The sequence below is a fragment of the Primulina tabacum genome, chromosome 9 (assembly GCF_025594145.1).
Source record: "Primulina tabacum isolate GXHZ01 chromosome 9, ASM2559414v2, whole genome shotgun sequence".
In the NCBI taxonomy this organism is placed as follows: domain Eukaryota; kingdom Viridiplantae; phylum Streptophyta; class Magnoliopsida; order Lamiales; family Gesneriaceae; genus Primulina; species Primulina tabacum.
Genome location: NC_134558.1, coordinates 33,332,844 through 33,349,466, shown reverse-complemented (window position 1 = coordinate 33,349,466; position 16,623 = coordinate 33,332,844). Strand labels below are relative to the sequence as shown.

The 16,623-nt window shown below is 32.6% G+C and overlaps 2 protein-coding genes and 1 long non-coding RNA gene across 3 annotated transcripts; 2 read left to right on the top strand and 1 right to left on the bottom strand.

Moving 5' to 3' along the window:
* Positions 1-660: 660 nt before the first annotated feature.
* Positions 661-6,085, top strand: LOC142504435 (uncharacterized). The gene is made up of 5 exons (XM_075617303.1): positions 661-1,056; positions 1,955-2,591; positions 3,141-4,411; positions 4,506-5,824; positions 5,947-6,085. The coding sequence occupies exons 3-4, from the start codon at positions 3,143-3,145 to the stop codon at positions 5,748-5,750; spliced, it is 2,514 nt and encodes an 837-aa protein (XP_075473418.1). The 5' UTR covers positions 661-1,056; positions 1,955-2,591; positions 3,141-3,142; the 3' UTR covers positions 5,751-5,824; positions 5,947-6,085.
* Positions 6,086-6,285: 200 nt separating this feature from the next.
* On the bottom strand, positions 6,286-7,291 carry LOC142556584 (uncharacterized). The gene is made up of 2 exons (XM_075668045.1): positions 6,851-7,291; positions 6,286-6,738 (listed from the first exon to the last, which is right to left on the bottom strand). The coding sequence occupies exons 1-2, from the start codon at positions 7,271-7,273 to the stop codon at positions 6,331-6,333; spliced, it is 831 nt and encodes a 276-aa protein (XP_075524160.1). The 5' UTR covers positions 7,274-7,291; the 3' UTR covers positions 6,286-6,330.
* Positions 7,292-13,366: 6,075 nt separating this feature from the next.
* Positions 13,367-14,974, top strand: LOC142556583 (uncharacterized). The gene is made up of 3 exons (XR_012822658.1): positions 13,367-13,648; positions 13,739-14,051; positions 14,618-14,974. It is a non-coding gene; the product is annotated as an uncharacterized LOC142556583 (long non-coding RNA).
* Positions 14,975-16,623: the final 1,649 nt, after the last annotated feature.

Genomic DNA, 16,623 nt, shown 5'->3' with positions numbered 1-16,623 from the left:
TTAGTAATTTCAAATGATCATTTAAATATAAATTTAATTAAAATTATAGGAGAACCATATCATCCATGGATTAATGTAGCTAAATTGTTTTGATATAAATTTTGTGAATTTATGTGATATCTAATGTAATTAAAGTGAAATTTTGTAATAAAATACCAACAGAGGATTGTTTATTAATCAAGAAAGTTGCAATTTTTGTCCTGAAACTAGAATTTTTTATTTCAATTTTTGTTATATTAACTATGAATTTGTATTTTTAATTCTATGATTTATTTTTAGTCATGTAATTTGAATTTTTTTCACTTTTCTTACGATCTTGACCAGAGTACATCGGCTTTTTTGTCAAAAAATTATCAAAAACGAAAAAACATACAGGTTAAAATACCAAAAATAAAAACAATATATAATTACAAGACTAAAAACGAAAATCCAAGGTACCATGACCATAAATTGAAAAAAAAAACATATAAATTTCATGATACCCTGCAGGCTTTTTTTAAAAAATATTATAAATTAATTAATTCATTATAATAATGTGCCAAAGTGGGGAGTTTTACAAAAATATTGCAATCCGGGACAGTGGATTCTGACATTTTTAAAAAAAAATTAAAAAAATAAAAAAGAAACCCGGATTCTGGGTCAGTCTGTCACGGATTCTGACTCGGTCAATTCCGTGTATAATCCGTGGCCTCTTTTCCTATAAATTGCACCTAGTGTTCGACATTTTTCCATCGGCGCAAACATTCATTTATCAATCAGTATTAGGCATTCTGCGCAAATATTTTTTCATCGATCATTCGGCACAAATATTCGGCATTCTTCCTACTCAACTATTTTTTTTCTCGTTCCGTGGTATTTTTTGTTAGTTATAATTTTTGGAATCGTGAGGAGTATTAGAATTTTGGAGAATTCCGTCGAATCTCTGTCTAATTTTTTTTCTTTCTATATTGAATATTTATTTGTATAATATTTACGATAATGTTTGTTATTTATTGCAGATATTTAAAGTCGTTCGCTGATTCAATTACAAATTTCGTATAACTACATTTTGAAAAGGTAATTTCCATAATTTTATATATTTTAATTATGTTATTTATATTTTATTAATACAATTAAAATTTTTTTCGTTTGCATTTTAATATTGTGTATAATTTTGTTAAAGGAGACATTTATTAATCGCGTGACTTATGAAAACGACAAGTTTTTTTTTTTCTTTTAACAAAGCAAAAAAAAAAAAGAAATTCCATTAGTATTGAACTGTTATGTAGGGCATGCTGCGATATTCGTTGTTTAAAATTTTGTTATGATATCTTGCGTGAAATTTTTAACTCATCGCGTGCACTGCAATATATAACTAGCTAATCATGTAATTTTTAATGAAAGACCCACTTAAATAAATTATATATAAGTTTTGTATTAATAAATTCATTAGGTATAAATTCTTTATTTCAAGATTATTTAATTAAATATAACTAAATTTATTTATAATATAGATAACAAATATAATAAATAACTATTTCTCACCAAAACTTAGATATATTGTTTTCGTACAATTCAAATTAAAATTGTTAGTATAAGAAATTGATATAATAAATAACAATCGTGTCTCACTAATTCAGGCTTTAAATAGAAAGGCTTCTCTTTTCAGCGTGTATTGACCTTCCATTTCTCTAATATACCGAAAATATTTGTTCCTCGGGTTGCGAGAAATATACCGAAAATATTTGTTCCTCATATTCATTCTCGCAATTTATTTCTTTATCCGATTCATATGCGCAAAATCTATCTTTTTCACTTCGATCTTGTATTAATATTATTTGTTGATTTTATCATCCTTTTCATTTGAAGATATATCAAGAGGAAATGTTTAATTTCGTTGTTAATAGTATATTATATATTAAGAATAATATTTTCTTTTGTGTAGTTTTTTTATAGTATTTGTCATTTATTTCAGATATTAGCACCGTTCGTTGATGTTATTACAAGTTCCGTGTAATTACGTACGAGAAGGTCATTTAAGTAATTTTTTTAATATTTTGTTTGTATTATTTATATAATAGATTGATAATTTTAATTAAAATATATTTATCCAATTATATATTTTGAAATAACTTACTTAAAATTTGTGTGGTTATATACAAAACAATTTTGAAAAATATGTAATAAAATTGCACCGAGTATTTGGCGAATTCATCCGTCATTCAGTACTTGTTCGTCATTCTTCTTGCGCAGCTCTTTATTTTGGTCACTCCGTGGTATTTTTTGTTAGTTATAAAGAATCCATGATTCTCCTCCCTTTTTAAATTGCGTCTATCGTGTTATTATCGGAATTCCTAATTTGATTTTATAGTTTTCTGTTGAATATCATAATTTTTGAGAATTGCACCGAGTCTCAGCAATTCATAATTTGATTTGCGAGAATTGTGCTGAGTATTAGAATTTGGGAGAATTCCTAATTCGAATCTCTGTTTTTTCTTTCTATATTGAATTGTTTTATGTATATTGTATCTTTTAATGTTTGTAATTTATTGCTGATATTAAACTCCGATAGCTGATTTAATTACAAATTCCATACAACGACATTTGAAAAGGTAATTTAAATAATTTCTTATATTTTAATTGTATTATTTATGTTGTATTAATGTAAATATTATTTTTTTCGGTTGTATTATACTATTTTATAAAATTTTGTTACTAATGACTCTTTATAATTATTTCAAAGTTGCACGCCTCGACAGTACATATATATATTAAATTAATAATAATAATATTTATAATAATAATAATATATTTTTATTCAATAATAATAATATTATTATTAATTTACTTAGAAGTCTGATTTTAGTAATGCAAATTAAGTTTTAAGGTAACAAAAATTTTATATATAGTAAAAAAATTTTGAGAAATATAAATTTATCTTGTAAATTGTTCATTTGTTTCTGTTTATTATATTTTTTTTATTAATTTGAAATTTTTTATACACTTAATTAATTGTTAAAATTGTTAATATAAGAAACTAATATATTTGAAAATTCTAATTACACACGTTTAAAAATCTAAATTTTAAATCTAAGTCATAACAATTTTTTGTATTAAATTTTGTTATGATTGTATACATTATGTCATTTTTTTTTGTGCAGACATGGATACTGTGAGAGGCTTACTGTATGTAGGTGGCTATGTCATTATTGAAGATGGTAGGGTTGGATATAGTATCCCCGCGACAAGGCCCATTAAAATCTCTCGGTCTATTACATTTTCTCAATTGGTTAATTTTGTGCAACGGAAGCTGGATATCGACCCATCAAAATTCTGCATCAAGTTGTCAACGAAATATTGTTATAGCTCGTTGGCTCATTACAATGAAGAGCATGTCTATATCACAGATGATGATAGTCTACAATTTATGTTTGAGTTGCCGACACTGGATTGCATGTACTTGTATGTTGATTCATCGCCAGTGTTACAGAACGTAAGTGATTACGATTTTGATGCAGTCATGCCAGTAATAACGCAAGGTTTGGGAACAGTAGGTTTGAATGAAGCGGGACCTTCTATGTATCACATCGATGAACAGTCAGGGCATACATACTCTGGGATCAACACTGGTCCTTGGGATCACCATATCACGGCTGACACTGAAGAAGACTATGCATGGGGGATGAATACAACACGAGAATTGGATTTTACTTCAAGAGGTTGGGATCATCATATCACGGGTCCATCAGGAGTTGATGTCGCATGGGGTTCTAGTAGAACAGGTCAATTGGATGCAAATATTCCCGCCCCAATTACAGATCACATGCCTGAGCAAGATGATTTATTCGGGGACAGTTCGCATCATGTCATGAATAGCGATGATGATTTGTATGCTACATCAAGTGACGGAGAAGATGATCATCATGTTGACAATGCAAATGAAGGGACATCGGCGCGTGTGTTAATGTCTGGAGCAACAATGACAGAGAACATTCCTATTGCACCGGAGCAACATTTACGTGAAATTCCTCAATTTTTCAATGAAGTCTATCATGAAAAAATTCTAGATTCATTTGGTATTCCTTCTGCATCACAAACAAACTTTTACAATCCTGAAAGGCCAGAGCTCGGTGTAAAAATGGTTTTTAATAGCAAAGGTGAGTTAATAGCTTTTGTGAAGGATTTTTCTGTTCGGGTTTTGAGACGTGAATATATCGTTGTCGAAAGTTCTCCGACAATTTGGAAGGTCAAATGCAAGAACTGGTCCGAAGGTGGCAATTGTGGGTGGGGACTTCGAGCATCGTTCAAAAAAAGTTTAGGCTACTTCTTAATCACAAAATATGGTGGTGATCACACATGCATGTCTACCCAAGTCGGTATAGATCACCACAACCTTGACGTAAACATGATAGCAAATACACTTTTGGGAATCGTACGTTGTGATCCTGCATACGAAATCAAATATTTGCGAGAAAGTATTAAAGAAAAAATATGGTTATGATATATCGTATGCTAAGGCATAGCAGAGTTTGAAACGCGCGGTGGAGTTAGTCTATGGCACATGGGAAAGCTCTGTAACTTTGCTTCCTAAATATATGGGAGCTTTGTCGAAGTACAATCCAGGAACTGTTGTAGAATGGAAGCATCTTCGACCGTATGACCATCCACAAAAAGTTTTGAACTTTGTGTTTTGGGCATTCAGACCATGTATAGATGGTTTTCGACATTGTCGCAACGTAATCAGTGTAGACGGTACCCATATGTACACAAAATATAAGCACAAACTACTCATAGCAATAACATTGAATACCAATAACCAAGTTTTGCCGCTAGCATTTGCGCTTGTTGATGAAGAAAATTATGAGTCTTGGCATTGGTTCCTCGGTAATGTTGCACGACATGTTACCAGAGGGTGTAGTGGTGTGTGCCTTATATCTGATAGACATGCGGGTATAACAAGTGCAGTTCAAGATCTCCCTGACTTCAAGCCTCCTCTTGGTGTTCATCGTTTCTGTTTGAGGCATGTTTGCTCTAATTTCAACAGCATGTTCAAAAACATTCATTTAAAAAACTTATGTTGGGAAGCAGGGATACAACACCAAGTATCAAAATTTAATGCGACAATGGAGGCAATTAAAACAAATAATGCAGCAGCTTTCACGTATTTGTCAAACATTCCAAAAGAAAAATGGTCATTGGCTCATGATGGGAGATGGCGCCGAGGGATAATGACGACGAACATGTCTGAGTGTATTAATGGTGTGTTGAAAGGGGCGCGACGTCTTCCAATAACTGCGATAGTCGAGATGAGCTTTCAGCGTTGCATGAATTATTTCATTCAACGGCGAGCTCGAAGTGATAAGATGCTGGAAAAAAATCAACCATGGACCGACTATTCATACTCTAAATTTGATATGTGGTCAAAAAAGTCAATTGAACATCGAGTTGTAAGATTTGACCAAAGGGATAAAACAGCATCCGTCGCGACAGGAGGAAGACCAGGTCGTCAACATCACGTACAAGCTGTGAACATTTCTACGCGTGATTGCACCTGTGGTAAATTCACAATATTTGGAATACCTTGCTCACATGTTATATGTGCAGCGAAATGGTTTGGTTTGAATCCCGCACAGCTTGTACAACCATGGTTTACATTGAGCGAATACGTGAACACATACAATGGAAGATTCTACCCTATTCATGATGAACAATATTGGGATGAACCTACATTCCAATTACGACACAATGGTGTTCGTCGACAACGGAGGTAGGCTGGTAGAGATCGAACGACATGCATAAGAAACGAGATGGACCAGCCATCAACGAGGGAGAGACAACGTGGGAGGTAAAAAATCTACAATAACGTATTGTATTTTATTTTTAAACCATAACATGTGAAGTTATTAATGTAATTACAAAATTGTGTATAAAAATTTTGTATTTATTAATAATTCTTGTTCATTGCAGGTAGGTGCAGGTGAGAAGATCGAGTTATGGTGCAAAATAATTATGTTTGTGACGTAGATTTTACAATTTAGTATTGTATTGTTATGACAATTCAGTTTTGTATTGTTATGAAGATTTTTTACTATGTAGTTTGTTGACATACCCTGACTTGATTTAGCAATTATACTTATGTTTTTTCATTACTATAAATTTATCCGTAAATTTATTTGTAAAAGAATAATAAATCACAATCAATACAGTCCACAATTTTAAAAAGTCAATAATACAAAAATAGTATACGAATGTTGAAAAAATATGTTGTAGCAACAACTTGTAATTAAAATAAAAAAATTGCTAAACATACAACAATACGATGTAAGTAATTGTGTATATCTAAATAAATAGTTAATGTCGATGGTAACGATGCCCCCCAGTGCCACACGGTGGTCTCCTGATTACTCTACGTCCACGACCTAACATCTGTTCATCATCTCCATGAGTACTTGTTTGTCCTGCAGATGTACTGGTATCGGCAATGTTCCCACCAACCTCAAACTCTTCTGGATCAGAATATTGTGGAAATGGTATGGGCGACGGGTTAAAAGTAGGGCGACTCTCATTCATACCCGGTCGAAAGTCACTTTGTAGAAATTGTGTAAAACTACCAACAATTGGAGTGTAGTAACCAGCGTCATATGATGGCAAGCTTGAAACCACTGGCGGAGTAGTGTATGCCATATTTGAAGATGATGGTCCGGGTTCAAACTCATTTCCTGTCCACATCGGTGGATATTGCACATGAGCTAGGCGTGCCTGTGACATAGATGCATATGTTATGTAACACATTTTTAATACAAAAAATTATATTCACGTACATATGTAGATAAATTTACGTTCATATGTAGATAAATAAAACATTTCTTACGATAAATTGTCGGTAGTTTGCATCAACAGGATGATAGCCCATGATGTTCGAAGGTACCACCGACGGCGAGAGCACTATCTGTGAAATGCGATAATACCAACCAATATAGTCCACTGTGATGGCGGGCGTACCAGGTATGACATAGTCTCCACCAATCACAAAATTATATCTATCATTCCACATTTCTACAAAATCCGCGTGATATGTCGCCCAATCGAAGTTGTTTCGGCCTTGTCGAGTCAGCCTATGGAAATTGTCGAAGTTAGTAGCAGGTGGCGGAATACCCTGACGCATTCCGAACTGTCGGAGACACCGCTCTGGTCTATGCATCTCAACGATATGAAAATTAATCAATGCGCATGCCGACCGACATAGATGAATGCTATTTTCATCCAGAATTCTGCCAACCTCCGGAGACTCCATATCATAAACTGTCCATAGAAACTGAAGCAAATAAAATGAAAAAAAGATTAGCAATTTCATAATATATAAATAAGATTAAAATTATAAAAAAATTTCAAACTCTAAACAACTAATTTATATATCTACATGTCCTTCTACTATCCTGTCAAGCATATCTCTCATTATACGGACCGAATGCTGGGCCGTGTGTGTCCAAGAAAATCCGCGTCTCCACCTGTAATTTATAAAAGTACACAATATTTTCATTTAAAAAAATAAGAAATAATAATATTAAATTTTAACTATTTTTTATTAGTACCGTGCGCCGTATGGTGGGAATGGTAGACCCTGCTCTTCTGAAATAGATACATGTTGAGCTCTATCAGGGCAAAGAAGAATAATCCTAGACCACACCCAAATCTGCAATAACATACAACAGAAATAGTCAAATCATAAGAAAATAAGTACAAAAAATATAATGACCGTATAAATGTACAAATACCTGCAATATCTGAACTGGGCCACACAAATCAACCATCAAACTCATTGATGTGTCGCACAACTCTTTATAAAGATATGCCAACACAGCAGAACCCCAGATGTACGTATTCACAAATTCTATGTCCTCAAGGAACTGCAAATACATAAGTTTCACAGCAGCACCTTCCTAGTCCGGAAACATACATCCACCAATGATCATTAATGCAACACAACGAGAATATTGTGTCACCTCCTCTTCAGTACTCTCGTCATTAACCATATTATTTAGGCAATGGTCTAGCAAAGCGATCACATAAAGATGTGCCCTTTAATCTGAGAAGATGTGGGCGTAAAACCCAACCAAGTAGCGCAGCGCTGTTGTAAAGTATGTTTATTGTACGCGATATCTACACCAGTGATGGGAATGCCATCAATACTCAACCCCGAAATAAGGGCAACGTCCTGCAGGGTGATTGTTGCCTCGCCCACGGTTAGGTGAAATGTGTGTGTCTCACGACGCCATCTCTCAACAATGGCTGTAAGCAAATGATTATCATAATATTTAATAGGACCACACTGAATGACACCATAGAAGCCCATGCGTGCAAGACATAGGCGGACACGGAGGTGAATCCCAGCATTAAGCAATCTCCAAAGAAAGTTGTCTGACCGGCGTGGCGAAATTATTGCATCCATATTTTCAGCGTTGATATTAGTTGATATGTGTCTATCCCGCAAATACAACACATTTTCCGTATTTTCAGCCATCTTGCAAACAATAAATCATTAGTTAATAGTTATTTATTAGTAATAGTTATTTGTTATAAAATATATACATTAGCAATAGTTATTTATTATAAAAAATATAACATGTAATTACAATAAATAAATTAATAATACTTATTTATGATAATAAATACATTAGTAATAGTTATAAAACGTATACATTTATTGTAATTAAATTAAGTATATTTATTATTATATAATTAATATTATAAGTATTTGAATAAAAAAATTACTTCATGGAATTAATATATAGGTATTAATGTTATACAATTAATATTTTAATTATTCAGTATTAATATTTTAATACGTGATGCAATTAATATATAAGTAATAACAAAATTACGTGAGTCGATTAATATTAATATATAAGTATTAAAATTATACAATATAAAAGTATTAATATGTACGTATTAATATTATTTTATAATTATAAATATATAAGTATCAAAATAGTTATTATTATACAATTAATATTATAATAATTTAAATAATATAATTTATATTACAATTAATTCTAATAATACAATTAATACAGAGTTATTATTTATAATTTTTTTAAATAAATTAAGTATAGTTATTATTATTATTTAAAACTAAAATTTCAACTTAGTTAAATAAAGTTATAATTTGTCAAACAACAACACCGGAGCACTAGGGATTTTTCCTCAACAAAACCATAGCAGTATTTATATATTTTACCGAAAATTTTGTTGATACTAAATGGTATTATTCATGTGTTGTCAAAGCTTTATTTTCAAACGATGGATATTTTTTATTCTAGCTAATAATTAGAATAGAAAGATTGACAGTATTTTTTTTCCCCCCAAATATTGTGCTTCTAAGTTCTATGTTGTGAAATTTAGCAATGTATCCCTTCTCTGCTTAAATTTTTGTGTATAAATATATAACATAATCTAATTAACTTAGTTCTAATTATTTATGATCTATGTGGAATAATACTTATTTATAACAGGTAATTCCAATAATATATTTTATAATTATTGTAATAAAATTAAGTATAGTTATTATTATTATTTAAAACTATTACGATGCGGTCATAAAGTTCTCGGTATCCAATAAGTAGAATAATACAATTAATAATATAATTATTGTGATTACTTAAAATTATTATAATTAACTAACAATAATAAATATAATAAAAAAAATAATTCAAAGACTTACGTACGCTAAATGCACTGAAGTCGCCGAATGAAATTCTCGCGAAATCGGAAGTGACCATTGCTTTTCCTTTTTTTTTTTAGTTTTTTAATTTTTTTTTTAAAAAATGTCAGAATCCGGGACAGTGAGTCCCGGATTGCAATATTTTTGTAAAACTCCCCACTTTGCCACATTATTATAATGAATTAATTAATTTATAATATTTTTTTAAAAAAACCATACCCTGCACACCTGGTATGCAAGATAACAAATTCTTATATATATATATATATATATTTGAAGACATCTAGCTACTAGGAGAATAAAATTATTATTATGTAAATTATATATTATTAAAACATACCCTCACGTTTCTTTAAACAACATACAATAATTTAATTTATTCCACGTCAAATGAAGTTTTTTTCAAGATCATTAATTATTTATTCCAAAAATATATTATAATGATAATTTATAACTAAAATAAATAGATTAAATATTTTTATTTAACAGAAAAATATACAAAAAATTGAATTAATTGATCACTCTAAAGCCTTTTTCATCTCTTGTCCTTTCCTTCTCTTCTGATTTTATATGCCAGAAAATACTATAGAGTATAACAATTATCGAATAATACGAATTATATTAGAAATTCAATTTTATATAATATAAAAGTAATTAGGTACGATGATGTCATATGATTACGCAATGCATTTTAAGTCTTTTCAGCTTTTATGCTTCTACGGCATAAACTGTTCCCTCGAGATTTTCTATCAGGCTGCGGCATCACTATCCTGACGTCATCAACACATACGTCGTCTGATGATGTCACCAACATCTTGGTCTTACATCCAACTCCACGTTTCTTAAGCACCGTGCATTCTTTAAATCAACGAAATAAATCGTACGTTTGATTCATTCAATCCTTAATCAAATATATCACAAAATCGAAACAATAATTTCTCTCTAGTGTTTTTTTTTTGAAAAAAAACACGCTTTTTCTATGGAAGTTGAGAAGAGAAAGCGGGCGGAGGAGGACGGAGAAAATCAGGAGAAGAAAGGTAAAGCAATGGTAGAAGAGGTCGGAGGGGTCAAGGTGGTGGAGCCGGCGGACGAGGAAGTGGAGGAGTTCTTCGCAATATTGAGGAGAATACAGGTGGCCGTCAAGTATTTCAAGGAGCGTGGCAGCCGTGAGTGGGCGGCGGCGCCTTGGAGTCCGTCCTTCGAACAGGAGGACTTCGCCGGAGTTAAGAAGGAACCGGAGCAAAAAAAGAATACGGGTTTGGATCTTAATTCCCACCCTGTTAGTGAGCAGTATGATATAACCTAGCTAGTTCATGCAATCATGCTTGCTTTAAACGTTTCACGTAAAATATGACTTTAATTTGGATCAAAATAAACATTCACTTAATTCTCTGGTAATTTCGATCAAATCTGGTTTCCGAAAAAAAATTTTAATCAGCTAAAAATGAATCGGTTAAATCGACAAGTCGTATGGTATAAACTCGGTCGAGAAAAGTGTTGATAATAAGAATTAAAGTCATGAATTTTTTGTCGAGATAAACATTGTAGCTGTCATTTTTTTAACTCAATATGATATTTGTTTTGAAGGTAAAATTCCAAATGGGAAATATGCTCTTTAATAATGTAAAGAGATTTTTTGGCAAAATAAAGAAGAATGATAGGAGAATACAAGAGTAGTTCGAATTTATTTTAAGGTTTTCGAGTATCTGTAACAAGCCCTCGTTAAAGAATTTATTTACGAGTTAAATTTAAAAAGACTGTTGAATTTTAAATTTTATATTAAATTATTACAAAAAAATTAATTATTGAAGGAATATGATTTTTTTTAAACTTTCCATTTTTTATATTATATAGTGTTACAAATATTTTATATCAAACATTAAAATTAAAAAAAATAAATTATAAATCTATTATATTATAAAATTGATAAAAAAAAAATTGGTGTCATGAGCTTATAACTTAACATATACCTCTATACTTTTTTTCCAACATTCACGTTCTATGACAAAAATGAATAAAAGTCAAAAAAGCAAGTTTCGAAATGCCGTGAGCTAATTAAAACCTGTTGTCACTCGTAATAATAATAATAATAATAATAATAATAATAATAATAATAAAGTCTCGCGCAACACACGACCAAAAACCCATGAACAGACCAAAATAGCCCTATAAAACCCACAAATGTTCAAATCCTCTTTTTAAATACTGAGAATTTGTACGATTAATATTTGAGTTGTATTAGATTGTGCCAAAGAATTTTAAAAAAAATTTAGTAAAAGAATTTGAAACTTAAACTAGATAGATGAATAAATTTTGAAATTGATGAACATGTGTCAAGATGAAGGAATTACAAGATAAGATTATAATCTTAATTTATCAAAATAAAATTCAAATCTCTGGATAGTAATCTATTTCGTTTATTCTAAAAGTGAAGAAAACCACAAAGAAAATTTTTGTCTCGCACTCCAAACATTAAGGAGCAAAATTGTACGCCGAATTCAAAAAATTAGAATTTTGGTTAAAGAATGTTATCTTCTTGGAACTCATCGTCTTAGCAGTACGGGTGTCAACATACCACAAGAAATTATAGACAATCACCGACTGACCAAGAGCGAGGACGGTGACAAAAATTCGAAACTTCTTAGGATTAGCAGACTATTATGAAATTCATCGAAGGTTTTTCTTCGATAGTCACAGTGCTTACAAAATTCAGACGAAAGAACTCTAAATTTAACTCGATCGAAGATTGTGAGAAAAGATTTGAAATCTTGAAAAAGTAAATTACAACTACACCAGTCCTAATGCCGCCTCATGAATGCAAGGATTTTTCCACTTACAACAATGAGCCAAAGGAAGGTCTGAGATGAACGCTCAAGCTAGAAAGAAGAATAATTGCTTATGCATCAAGACAATTGAACCGTACGAGCAAAACTACCCAACTTTCAATCTCGAGTTAGCCGCATTGGTTTTTGCCTTAAAATTTTGTAGGCATGACCTTTTTTCCGACGCTAAGTGTGAGATCTTGAAGGAGCATCATAGTACTATTTCATGCATAAATAATTGAACATGAGACATAGAGGATTGCTTGAATTATTAAAAGATTATGACTTATTGATAAGCTACCATCCAGGAAGGAGAACAAGGAAGGTATCTGACTTTTTATTTCGAAAAAACATGGGTAAGAAGATTATAACCTCGTTATCATTACAATCGTGCATTCAAGAAAGTATTAACTTAAGAAAGAATCGAGATCTCAATTTGACAAAACTTAAAGAACAAGTTAAAGAAGGAATGTCTCCATATCTTCATATTGCTGATAGTGGAGTTTTGTGGATAAACGAATGATTGTACATACCAGATATTGATAACATTCGACAAGAAGTAATGTTTGAAGCACATAAGTAGAAATTTTCAGTCGACCTTAATGGTACAAATATGTGTAGAGATCTAAAGAAAAATTCTTGTGGAGCAGAATGAATAAGGATGTATCATAATTCATCTCTAAATGTCAAGTCTGTCAGCAAGTCGAAGCTGAACAACAACGGACCAGAGGAATACTCCTGTGAGAGCCCAGCCCAAGTTTAAGCCAAGGCCCGGCCCATTATTAAGTTAAAATAAAAAAAAGAAAAAGAAATGATAATCATCATTTCCCTTCTCTCTCTTCTTGTAAGTTTCTGTCGCAAGTTTCGTATTTCTTTCTTCTACAATTCGAAGCTTCGTTCCTCGATTGTGGTCACACCGGTGATCAAAAAATTACAGTAAATATATATTCGGAAAGCCCGTGACGAGAGCTATCCACTGATACCTATTTTGCAAGGTTTTATCGCGATCTCGTTCGAACCCGTGAACCTTGGCTCGTTCGAATTTTTCTCTTTTGCATTGATTTCGTGTTATTTCGAGCTTGGACAACTGACTGTATAGTTGTACTCGAAATTTGAAGTGTTTGAGGTAAAAATTCAGATTTTAGGGTTTCGAATTTTGGGTATTTTGATTTATTTAAGTTCCAACAATTAATATATATTGTGTTATTGATTGTAGGTGCTATATCGAAGCAAATTGGAGGTATTAACAAAATTTCAGAATTTAATTGGGCATAATTTCGAAAATTCAGATTTATGTAATTGGGTTTTCGAATTTTAGTGTTCAACAATTAGATGTTTAGATGCTATAGAATTGTCTTATATTAATTTTAGAAATTGTAAAGCCTAAATTAAGGATTTTTGGAATTTTAGGCTAAATTAGTGAATATTGGAAAAATAAATGGAACTTGAATGAAATGTATTATTTGCCACATGATTGGAGTTTTCGGGAAATATTTAAGATATTTTGTGGTAAATTAAAGTCAGTTGAGGTACGCATTGAACTGTTTTATTATGACGTCTATATGATGTGAAATGACGTTAAGTACTTTGTAATAAGTTGTGGCGTGCCTTATGTGCTTCTGTGAATACGAGATTGCATTCATGCATTTATTTGAGTTGATATTATTAGTGCATAGCATTTCGAAGCCTTGACTCTTTTGATTGCTATTGATATTGATATTGATCTATCGAGTTGTTGCGTCATCGATGGAGGGGGTGGGTAGGATTAGCACTCCTGATGACTTGCATGAGGGCTGAGCGGGTAGCTCCTGTACCCTCGATGCTACGTGCATGGATGAGTGGCGACTTGATGTTGCGTTGCTACGTTCCTGGCACGGGTGGCCACTGTTACTGTTGTTGATGCGATTCATTTGGACTCCGTTTGGTATCCGTTATCGATTGTTACATTTCACGCATTGCACTACATTGCATTGCATCGCATTTACTTGATGTTATTTCATGTCAGTTATATTTGTCGTAATATTACTGGTTCGTCGTACTGGGGCCCGACCCCTCGTTTCTTTTTATGTTGTGGTTGTTTTTGATGTCATAGCAGGTTATCCAGGAGGATTTGACGCATCTGGTGGAGCGTCAGGTAGCGGTGCCCAGTAGTTGGATTGTGATTGAGAGTTCCCAGATATTATATTATGGAGTCATACTTTTGCCAGGGAATGCCCTGTGTAGCTGTACTGTTATTTTTATGATATTTTGGATTGTTGCTGTGTGAGCGAGCCTTGTCAGCTCTGTATATGCTAGTCCTGGCCAGTGCGGGTATAGGGTTGTGAATTGATGTTATGACTTTATTTCGAGTATATAAATGTTGTTTGTGTTGTTTGGAAATTTTTGGGATGTCCTACTTACGGAGAGGTCATGCCGAAATTTCTATTGACCCAAAAGGAAAATTTTTAATCGCTTTCGCTGTTTGCATTAATAAATCCTGGTTGTTTGGTCATTAAACATTAATCAGGAGCACGGGCCCCACAACTCCAATATCTAGAAAACCCATAATGAAAGTGAGAGCGTATTTTCATGGATTTTGTAATTAGTTTGCTCAATTAGATGTTTAGATGCTATAGAATTGTCTTATATTAATTTTAGAAATTGTAAAGCCTAAATTAAGGATTTTTGGAATTTTAGGCTAAATTAGTGAATATTGGAAAAATAAATGGAACTTGATATGAAATGTATTATTTGCCACATGATTGGAGTTTTCGGGAAATATTTAAGATATTTTGTGGTAAATTGAAGTCAGTTGAGGTACGCATGAACTGTTTTATTATGACGTCTATATAATGTGAAATGACGTTAAGTACTTTGTAATAAGTTGTGGCGTGCCTTATGCGTTTCTGTGAATACGAGATTGCATTCATGCATTTATTTGAGTTGATATTATTAGTGCATAGCATTTCGAGCCTTGACTCTTTTGATTGCTATTGATATTGATATTGATCTATCGAGTTGTTGCGTCATCGATGGAGGGGGTGGGTAGGATTAGCACTCCTGATAACTTGCATGAGGGCTGAGCGGGTAGCTCCTGTACCCTCGATGCTACGTGCATGGATGAGTGGCGACTTGATGTTGCGTTGCTACGTTCCTGGCACGGGTGGCCACTGTTACTGTTGTTGATGCGATTCATTTGGACTCCGTTTGGTATCCGTTATCGATTGTTACATTTCACGCATTGCACTACATTGCATTGCATCGCATTTTACTTGATGTTATTTCATGTCAGTTATATTTGTCGTAATATTACTGATTCGTCGTACTGGGGCCCGACCCCTCGTTTCTTTTTATGTTGTGGTTGTTTTTGATGTCATAGCATGTTATCCAGGAGGATTTGACGCATCTGGTGGAGCGTCAGGTAGCGGTGCCCAGTAGTTGGATTGTGATTGAGAGTTCCCAGATATTATATTATGGAGTCATACTTTTGCCAGGGAATGCCCTGTGTAGCTGTACTGTTATTTTTATGATATTTTGGATTGTTGTTGTGTGAGCGAGCCTTGTCAGCTCTGTATATGCTAGTACTGGCCAGTGCGGCTATAGGTTTGTGAATTGATGTTATGACTTTATTTCGAGTATATAAATGTTGTTTGGAAATTTTTGGGATGTCCTACTTACGGAGAGGTAATGCCGAGATTTCTATTGGCCCAAAAGGAAAATTTTTAATCGCTTTCGCTGTTTGCATTAATAAATCCTGGTTGTTTGGTCATTAAACATTAATCAGGAGCACGGACCCCACAACTCCAATATCTAGAAAACCCATAATGAAAGTGAGAGCATATTTTCATGGATTTTGTAATTAGTTTGCTCAATTCAAGAAAAATTTATGATGAAATATGAGTATTCGTAAATAGACTTACAAAAATCTTACACCCTTTCCACTTGTTCGCATAAACTATAATATGATAAGCTAGATGTCATGTACATGGACAACATTGTGTGGTTACATGAAGTTCCGGCTAATATCCCGTCGTATAGAGATCCGAGATTTGTAACTTGATTTGGAAAAACTTCCAATAAGCTATGGATATTAAAGTTACTCTTAGTACAACTTGTCACCCT

What these genes read in the sequence shown, in the direction of transcription:
- LOC142556584 (XM_075668045.1), bottom strand. Translation starts at nt 7,273, where the DNA reads ATGGAGTCTCCGGAGGTTGGCAGAATTCTGGATGAAAATAGCATTCAT. An exon ending in CAAACTACCGACAATTTATC is followed by an intron (nt 6,739 to 6,850) that starts GTAAGAAATGTT and finishes TCTATGTCACAG; the next exon opens with GCACGCCTAGCTCATGTGCA.
- LOC142504435 (XM_075617303.1), top strand. Translation starts at nt 3,143, where the DNA reads ATGGATACTGTGAGAGGCTTACTGTATGTAGGTGGCTATGTCATTATT. An exon ending in CAAATACACTTTTGGGAATC is followed by an intron (nt 4,412 to 4,505) that starts GTACGTTGTGAT and finishes AAGGCATAGCAG; the next exon opens with AGTTTGAAACGCGCGGTGGA.